This window comes from Eptatretus burgeri, chromosome 6, assembly GCF_056783735.1.
Source record: "Eptatretus burgeri isolate ZD-2024b chromosome 6, Ebu_testis_v1, whole genome shotgun sequence".
Taxonomy (NCBI): Eukaryota; Metazoa; Chordata; class Myxini; order Myxiniformes; family Myxinidae; genus Eptatretus; species Eptatretus burgeri.
In genome coordinates this window covers 62,969,687-62,979,686 of record NC_140966.1, presented here as the reverse complement: position 1 = coordinate 62,979,686, position 10,000 = coordinate 62,969,687, and the positions used below count along the sequence as shown (strand labels likewise).

Here is a 10,000-nt window from a genome sequence, read left to right as displayed (position 1 = left end):
ATATAAAAACAATCACTGATCAAAGTTATCATTCCCCTTCAGTGGCCTTCACTGATTTTGGGAATTTGTTTCTGTGGTACTCAACCATTTGTCGTACAAATTGTTTTTCTTCCTCATTGCGGACCAGGGCTTCATTGAAGGACTGCATAAGAGCGACTCCTTTCTCTGCCAAATAATTTGTCACTCGTGGGGCAGAAATATTTGTTGCCTCATTGTATGATTTGTTTGCCTTCCATTGTTGTGGGTCTTCTTCAAGAAAGGTTTCATCCAGGATCTGGAGCAGCTTGATGGTGGAAGTGGTAACGAAGTCAGGTAGTGCCATAGTAGATGGATCTTTTTGGGGGCTCATCAGATCCCTGGTTATTGTGCATGTTGTGGACCATGCAGCGATTTTCATCGACAGTGACGGAGTCACAGAATAGGCTGAGGCCAATCAAGGTCTCCAAGAAATGCAGTCAAAGCAGCATTTGAGACTTCCTTGTCTGGGTAGCTATGCAGTGCCTTCAAGAATTGAAGATCATTCCTTGGGGCTTCGCCGGCTGATGGACAGGTGAACCAGTATTTAACATAGGTTGTGGTCACAAAAAGTGACACTCGAAGTAAGTGCTTCCACACCATGCGAGAGTGGGATTGTACAGATGCCCTCGTTGTGCTCTGGCGCTGTTGGATGTGGAACTGATCTCTGAAAAGCCACAGCTTGATGGCATAAATGGCATGTGCCATCCAATGCGCACGGTGAACTGCCCCTGGGTACCTGAACCTCATTCCCTTTGGTGGAGTAGCTCCGAGGAAGATGACTGTTAACTGCAAGAGCTCTTCGTCATCATCTCTGGGGTGCTTGGTATTCAGTTGCTGCATGGCAAAGGTGATGATACTTTCTCGAATATCATCTACATGCTCTAATGCATCTTCATCATCCAAAGCTGTGCGATACTTTGATTGATCAATGTTTGGCCAGAAATCACGGAAATGACTGAAGATTTCGATTTTTGGAGACCTAAAAACATCATACAGTGAAAAAACCTTTTCCAAAACAATTTCAGACACGTGATGTCGACAGGCAAGGTTCAGAAGATCCTTTCCAAACTCTGTTTCGAGTTTTATGCAAACGCCACCCTTTATACCTGTATTACTTGCTGTTGTGTCAAAACACAAGGCCACAATTCTGTTCTCCAGTTCCCAGCTCCTTATCTCAGCCATACAGGCCTCTGCCATAATGGCAGCAGTGCCGGAATATAGCTTGGGCATGGCAAGAAGCTTGGTTACCTCCTTGCCAGACACCATAATAGGAAGTCGATCCACAGACAGTTGCACGTTGAACTTTTCTTGCTCGTTGGACTGAAGAAGGACTGATCATCAGTTCACTAACTGGTGCTGTAAACTGATCGGACGTAGCCATGGCAGAAAAAATATAAGTAGCATTCCTGCTGCTGGTTTTGGTGCAATCTCGTGCTGCTGCAACTTCACGTGTAACTACAGAGATTTTTCCCCTTTTCCGCCGCCGTGTTCCAGAAGATGTTGAAGGTTTTTTTGGTTCTTCTTCTGAGCTATCTGCAGATAATGCTGTTTCCTCAGATGATGAATCAAGCACTACAACATCTGTCACTGCTGCTGAGCTTGCATGATGTTGTTCCTCACACACTGCAACTGCTGCTGATCTCGCCAGTGCTCTCTCTTCTTGCTTTGCGAGTTTCACGTCAATTCCTGCAATCGAACCATGTCGTCCTTTTTCACGCTGAGCCTTCAAAAACTGCCGATCCTCTTCAAACTTGATCATCGTCATGGCCTGTTCATGTGCAATATCAAAGACATTGTCCAAAGAATCCCTGAAAGCATCACGCTTTCCCTATTCTGTCGCTGACTTCCTTGTGATATTTTTTTCAGGCCCTGCCATTCCTTGTGAAGACGTCGTAGCTGATCCCAGAGATGATTCTTAGCCCTCGTTGGTATCCGTGCTCGTTCCCAAATTTGTAGGATCATTGTGACCATTTCCTTCACACTGTCATTTAGACTATGTTCTTTCTTATATGAAAATCAAACAGCACCTTGAGCACCTCTCCTCATGAAGGTAGCTTAGCACAACTGAAGTGATCTTCTGTGCCACCAATCAACCAAATCTCAGTCTTTTTCCAAGTTAACTTCGCCATTTCACCTGCAAACAAGCCAAACAATGGCAAACAGCCAAACATTGAATGGAAGAAGCATCACAAAGATTACATCAACAGGCAGTCGAGAAAAAAATACAAATCTGTATGCTGCAGCCAATGCCCTGCGATATAAAATTGTGTTACAATTTATTGTGAGCTGTCGGTCGAATGTGTGATGCTGCTTTGCACTGTCAGGCTCCGCAGGCTTGATGTGCTGTGCATTGTGCAGGGCTGTCTTTGGAGAGGGTAACTCAAAAACAAAACTTAAAATTAATAATATTTATGTTTTATCTATTTTGCTTTGGTGTGTCACCAAAAATATATTATGGGTGGCGACTGGCCACAATGCCAGTCAACACAGCAGTGACCGGCTTTGAGTGCAACTGTGTATACCTTTGGTCTCGTTGAGCAAGTAGTAAATGTTGTGCTATCAAGTTTTAATTCTGGATATGGTGTTTTTGTGTAAAGTGGCACACAAATTTTACCTGGCCGATATAAAATATCAAACTTAAATTTTTCATGTAGTCATAAGACACACCCTAATGTATATCATGTATATCATGTGTGTATCATGTATGTATCATGTATGTAACATAGATACTTACATCACAGATAGATACATACATCATAGATACATACGTACACAGGTACATCGTACACACATACATCGCACATGGTACGTGGCATATGATACGTGGCACATGACACCTGGCACATGACACGTGGCACCTGGTACGTGATACGTAGCACATCATACATGGCACATCGTACGTGGTACATCGTACAAGATACATGGTACATGATACATGGTACATGATACATGGTACATGATACATGGTACATGATACATGGTACATGATACATGGTACATGATACATGGTACATGATACATGGTACATGATACATGGTACATGATACATCGTACATGATACATCGTACATGATACATCGTACATGATACATCGTACATGATACATCGTACATGATACATCGTACATGATACATCGTACATGATACATCGTACATGATACATCGTACATGATACATCGTACATCATACATGATACATCATACATGATACATCATACATGATACATCATACATGATACATGATACATGATACATGATACATGATTCAAATATGTATATATATATATATGTGTATGTATATGTATATGTATATGTATATATATGTATATGTATATGTATATGTATATGTATATATATATATGTATATGTATATATATATATATGTATATGTATATATATATATATATGTATATGTATATGTATATATATGTATATGTATATGTATATGTATATGTATATATATATATGTATATGTATATATATATGTATATGTATGTATATGTATATGTATATGTATATATATGTATATGTATATGTATGTATGTATATGTGCAAAAAAATATATATCCCTGAATATCTCATCTTGTTTCACAACAATATATTTATATTTTTCAGTCGTGTGTTTCATGTAATCCCCAAATTCCTTTTTACGACATAATGTAGAACAATTATCTCTCCAAAAATTATTTATATCTATTGAATTTAACTTGAATAAAATAAAAGTATTAGCATTGTTTCTGATGGAACGATGAGGAAGTTGAAAGTACGATTGACTAAGACAAATACAATTACAAGAAGAATGTCTCCCTCTTGTGTAGTAGCTGTCCATTACCGTTTGGTTTCTCTCATTAACACAATCATCAAAGATAACGAGGTTCTTTTTTGATTTATCCAAATCTTGGGGAGACGGTATATCATCCATATTATCACTAAGAATACAAGTTATCAGTTTTGATTTCTTTTTACATCTCTTTGTATCACAAAATAGTTGAATTATATCTTCAATGTTGTAATAATTTAGGTTTTTTTGAAGTTTAAATAAACCGATTATATCTTCTTTTTGAAGACCAGCATTAAAACCTTGTGAGAGTAGTTGATACTCTGGTTGAAAACTCGACTTTGTGAAAATTATTAAATTATCATAATCTAAAAAGTTGGGAGTCAGGAGCATCTTCAAAAGTAAGTAGGTTTTTCCACATCCGCTTGAACCAACTATGAGACATCTTAATGAATTTGGGAGATTTTTATGATTGTTAAATTTTATCTTATTTTCCCAAGTGGGTAAAAAAATCATTCATTTATATATTTGGAAAACAGGTTATTTAATTTATTATTGGCTTTTTTAGAAACTCTATATTTTATCCTAAGTTCAGGTTTAATTTCAAGATAATCCATTATTTTATTTATGCAATATCTTGTGTTGATATTTCCCTGAAAATCACATCCATGAATAATATATAACAACAATCTTTTGAACATTTCTCGAATACGTTCAGTTTCTTCCCTTGTAAGGAAAGGTGTGTTATCACCCTAATCACCCTAATACTTTACATTCATTTCTCTAATCAATCTTGTAAAGTAATTCATTTTTGGTGTAAATCTAAAAGAATTATTTTCCTTTTTAAATTTTTTCTTATCATTAATTAGAAGATAATCACAGAATATACATTGTTTATAGGCTTTTAACTCTGTTTAATCCCCATCTTTCACATGTAGGACAATTCTCAAATTTTTTTCATATGGAGAATCAGGGAAGTCTAGCATATTTGTAAAGTAAAACTTTACTTCAACTGAAATTCATCTATACTTTCAGTTGCATATTGACTCATATTTAATAATATTACCATCGATATTTATATACTTTTTTTCATTACCAGATTCAACTACAACATTTTTTATATTAAAGGTAATTTTAAAATGATCCTTCACTACTATTGAACGAAATGTCATTTCACCTGATATATTAACATCCATTATTTCATCAGGATTTACATATTTCGCGTTGTTGAAAAAAATACAAATTTCTCCTTGCATATTACAGATGGTCTTATCTTTTCTTTCTAAAGCTTCATCCATAAGGTTTTTGTTTTTTGATACTTTTTCTTGTTTCATTGTTTTTTCTAGTTTTGAATATATTACCAGAAGGAGAGGAGAAACTTTTGTGAGAGATACTTTAATTGATGTTCTTCCAGGTATACTAAAAGCCCTTCCACTGAAGGAAATTGAAGAACTCATCATATCCACCATAATTGTTTTTGTCCAATAGTTATTATATTTATCTTTGTTCAATTTTACATCCTTGACATATTTCTCAGTATCTTTTACAAATGAAGAGATTGATTGAAGCTTGTCTTTTGTGTCTTGAAACATTGTATTTATTAAGTGAAAAAAGTTGGAGGATAAAATGGTTTTAAGCACAGATTCACCTTTAAATTAAATGAAATTTTCATCAAGAAAATTTTAGTTTTAGCAAAGTTTTATTATATAAATATGGTGAATACACCGTACTGCGATGTTTGTAATCACGAATATAAACATCATAAAAAACACCTTCGAACCAACAAACACACATTTAATCTATTTCATCAAATATCTCCTCTTGAGTTGGAAAGAAAACATTGTGATATCTGCTCAAAGGATGTTTTGAAGAGTAGTTAGAACAGACATCTTCAATCACAAAAACACAAGAAAAATGAGTTTAAAGTAAAGGGAGACTATTATATTGAAAACACTGATGGGGCATTTAAAGGGAATATAAAAATAAGGATTTTTCAATTTGGAGAACCCGGTCCATCATCAATAGCTGAATCAATTGAAATAGTGGAACCTGATGTTGAAAAAGTTATGAGAAAGACATTAAAAGAAATGAAAACTTTAAAGTTTTATATGGGAGTGAAAATGAATATGAAAAGACGAGATGAAGAACAAACTCCTTATATGAGAACAGATCTTCATTTTATAACATCATTTCAAGATTTTTTGAATAGTGGGGTTTTTGAAGAACTATCGAGACAAGAGGAGGATGTTGATAATACAGTGGTAGGAAGTGGATTTCATATTTTTTTTTTTTTTTAAATCATCTTTTTAGATATACACATTCTAAAATCAAACCCTCTTAAAGCTTCTTATATTGAATTACCAAAAGAAATAAAACTAAAGAAGGCAGTTATTAATATTAAGAACAATGATAATAAATGTTTTCTCTGGTCTGTTCTTGCTCACTTACATCCACCAAATTGTAATTCAGAAAGAGTAAAACAATATATGAAATATGAGAATACCTTGGACATTAAAGATTTTAAATTCCCAATGCCACTAACAGATATTCCTAAATTTGAGAAAAAGAATAATCTTTCTATTAATGTATATGGATTAACGGATACAAACAAAGTTCAAATATTAAAAATTTCAAACAACTATAAAAATGAAGAAACACACATTGATCTTTTATATTTTAGTGTTGGAAAGAATTCACATTATACATACATCAATAATTTATCAAGATTAATCTCTTCTCAGGTATTCAGAACAGCAAACAAAATATATCCTTGTAAGCGATGTCTTAATTCATTTCATACAAAAGAACGATTAGAACAACATTCAAAATATTGTAGTAATCATAAATCAGCTGTAATTACAATGCTGAAACCTGGTGAAAAGATTTCTTTTGAAGATTATAATAAATCTATCATGCACCCATTTGTGATATATGCTGATTTTGAATGTATCCTAAAAAAGATAAAACTGCTTCTCCTAATCCAAAAGAATCATGTACAAATAAATATCAAAAACATATTCCTTGTGGTTTCTGTTATTATATCAAATCATCTGTTGGAGAAAAGTACAATAAACTTGAACATTATAGTGGAAAAAAAGCTTCACAAGAGTTTGTAAAACGATTAGAAAAGGATTGTATAAGACTAACTAAATTAATGAAAGAAACAAATGAACCGATGAAATTAACCGAAGAAGAAAAATTAGAATTTAGAAAGAGCAATATCTGTCATATTTGTGAGGGGGAAATTGAGGAGTCTAAAGTTAGGGATCATTGTCATCTTACTGGTAAATATAGAGGTCCCGCTCATTCATGTTGTAATCTTAATTATAAATTTCCTTCTTTTATTCCAGTCTTTCTTCACAACAGCGCCAACTATGATGCACATCTATTTATAAATTAACTTTCAAAAACACCAGGGAATATTTCTGCCATAACAAACACAAGTCAAAAGTATATTTCATTTACAAAAATGATATTCACAAAACCTTTAACTCGTATTCTGTTTCTAGATTCTTACAAGTTCATGGGAACACCACAAGCCTACCTGGCATCAAATCTAAGCTCCACAGGGTCTTTTCAAAATCTTAATTCATTCTTTCCAAAAGAGGAAATTCTAACTCAAGAGGTAAATTCAGATTAAAGAGAGAATTCAAAGTAAAGAGGAAATTCTAATTAATGAGGAAATTAATGAAGATGAAATTCTATTTATAAAGAAAATTCAAACAATGAATGAAATTCTAACAAAAGAGGAAATTCTGATTAAAGATGAAATTCTGATTAAAGAGGGAATTCTAACGAGAGAGGAAATTCAAACAAGGAATGAAATTCAAAGGAAAGAGAAAATTCTTTCAAGTCAGGGAATTTATCCTTATGATTATATGGATTCATTTATGAGATTTAAAGAAACACAACTTCCTTCAAAAGAAAGTTTCTTTAATAACCTTTATGAAGAGATAAGTGATAAGGAATATAAACACGCACAAGAAATATGGAAAATATTTAAGATAAAGAACCTTGGAGAATATCATGATTTGTATCTAAAAACAGATGTTTTATTGTTAGCTGATGTGTTTGAAGCTTTTAGATCACTCTGTCATAATAAAAATTGTTATGGATTAGATCCTGAACACTATTTCACAGCTCTTGGTTTGGCTTGGAGTGCAATGTTGAAAATGACAAAACAAGATTTAGATTTAATCAGTGATGTCGATATGCTTTTGATGATTGAGAAGTCTAAGAGAGGTGGAATATCACAAGTATGTTCAAAAAGATATGCTAAAGCAAATAATAAATATCTCCCAAATTATGATAGTGAAAAAGGTCGTAATTATTTGGTGTATTTTGATGCTAATAATTTGTATGGATGGACAATGTTTCAATCTCTGCCTTATGGTAAATTAGAGTGGGTGGAAGAAAAGGATTATGAAAAGGCTTTGATGAATCTTGTTATTTCTTCTCAAGAGGAATTGAATGAGGAAGAAGAAGGTTATTATTTTGAAGTTGATTTGAGGTACCCGAGTGATCTTCATAATAAGCATAAAGACCTTCCTTTTGCATGTGAGAAAGAAACCCCAAAGAAAGAATGGTTAAGTGATTATCATAAAAGTTTTGATATTAAAGGCAAATCAACAGAAAAGTTATTAACAACATTCTATGATAAAGAGGGATATGTTTTGCATCAGAGAAGCTTAAAACAGTTTTTGGGAGAAGGATTGAGAGTAGCTAAAATTCATAGAGTTTTAAAATTTAAACAAAGTCCTTGGATGAAAAGTATATTAAATTCAATACAGATATGAGAACAAATACAAAAGTAAAATTTGAAGGGGATTTCTATAAGTTGATGAATAATGCTGTCTTTGGAAAGACAATGGAGAATGTTAGAAACAGGCAAAATATTAGATTTGCAACATCTTGGAAAGAAGCTTCGAGATTGATAAATAAACCAAGTTTTTAGAGAGAAGAGGTTTTTTCAGAGAACTTTTCTGCTATTCATATGGAAAAGGAAAGTATTGTAATGGATATACCAATTTATATTGGAACAGCAGTTCTTGATTTATCAAAGATAATGATGTATGATTATTTGTGTAATGGCTTAAAGAAAGAGTATGGTGAATATGTTTCATCGTTGTATATGGACACTGATAGTTTTATCCTCGATATAAAAACTGATGATGTTTATAAAGATATGAAGAAAAATATTGGAGTATATGATACAAGTAATTTTAGTAAGAAGAGCGAGTTATTTTCCAAAAAGAATGAAAAGGTTATTGGTAAGTTTAAGGATGAGTTGGGTGGAAAAGTAATGAGTGAGTTTATTGGATTGAGAGCAAAGGCATATGCTTATAAGTATGGTGATCATATTGAGAAGAGGTTAAAGGGAATAAAGAAATATGTAATAAAGAAGTCAATAACTTTTAGAAATTATTATAATTGTTTGATGAATAAGAAAGAAGAGTATAGGAAAATGAATACAATAAGAATTTATAAACATAACATATATATATATATAGTGAAGAAGTAAATAAAAAGGCATAAAGGAGCCTTTGATGATAAGAGATTTATTTTAGATAATGGAATAGATTGTGTTCCATATGGATATTGGATGATAGAGTGTCGAGAATAGATTGTGTTTTAACAATGGGAAGATGGGTTAGGGTTTTTTAAGGGCTACCGCTGCGTTTTTTCACAATATATAAATGGTCAAACCAAGTATTAATCAAACGAAAGAGTGGAGAAAATCTCAGTCTTGGTATATAAATGGAAAACATAATGAATGTGAAAAATATCAAATAAGTCTTATTGAAAAAATAACTAAAACAAAGGTAAATAAAACAAATAAGCGAATCAATTTAAAAACTAGTAAGTTAGAGGATGTAAAGAAAAAAATAAATATCTTTGAATGGAGTGAAAACTTTGATGGTTATCAATTGAACAATGAAAAAACAATTTACTATAATCTCAAAATGATATGGGGCTCAGGAGGTGGTCAAACAAGAGCATTAAGAGAAGTTTATCATTTTGTAAAGGCACAAAAGGGGTGTCTTAAAAAACATAAAGATTCAAATGTTTTGTTTTTAAATATTTTAGATGAGGATTATTGTGCAAAGAAAATTAAACTATTGAAGGAATTTGAGAATGAACAAATCTTTGTAGGTTCAATGAGTGAGCTAAACAAGATGCATTGGTTATTTGAAAAAGAGTGTCCCG

The 10,000-nt window shown here is 32.8% G+C and overlaps 1 protein-coding gene across 4 annotated transcripts in view; it reads right to left on the bottom strand.

The window, feature by feature from the left end:
- Nucleotides 1-10,000, bottom strand: part of LOC147024934 (UPF0764 protein C16orf89 homolog) — a 61,721-nt gene that overhangs the window by 38,848 nt on the left and 12,873 nt on the right. The window contains exon 8 of one of the 4 annotated variants that reach the window (XM_085885358.1): nt 2,016-2,152. The exons of the other annotated variants lie outside the window; for them this stretch is intronic. Within the exon in view, the coding sequence (XP_085741484.1) occupies nt 2,061-2,152 (92 nt within the window). The 3' untranslated portion in view covers nt 2,016-2,060. Of the gene's footprint in view, nt 1-2,015; nt 2,153-10,000 lie in introns of those variants that run through there. 4 annotated transcript variants of the gene reach the window in all.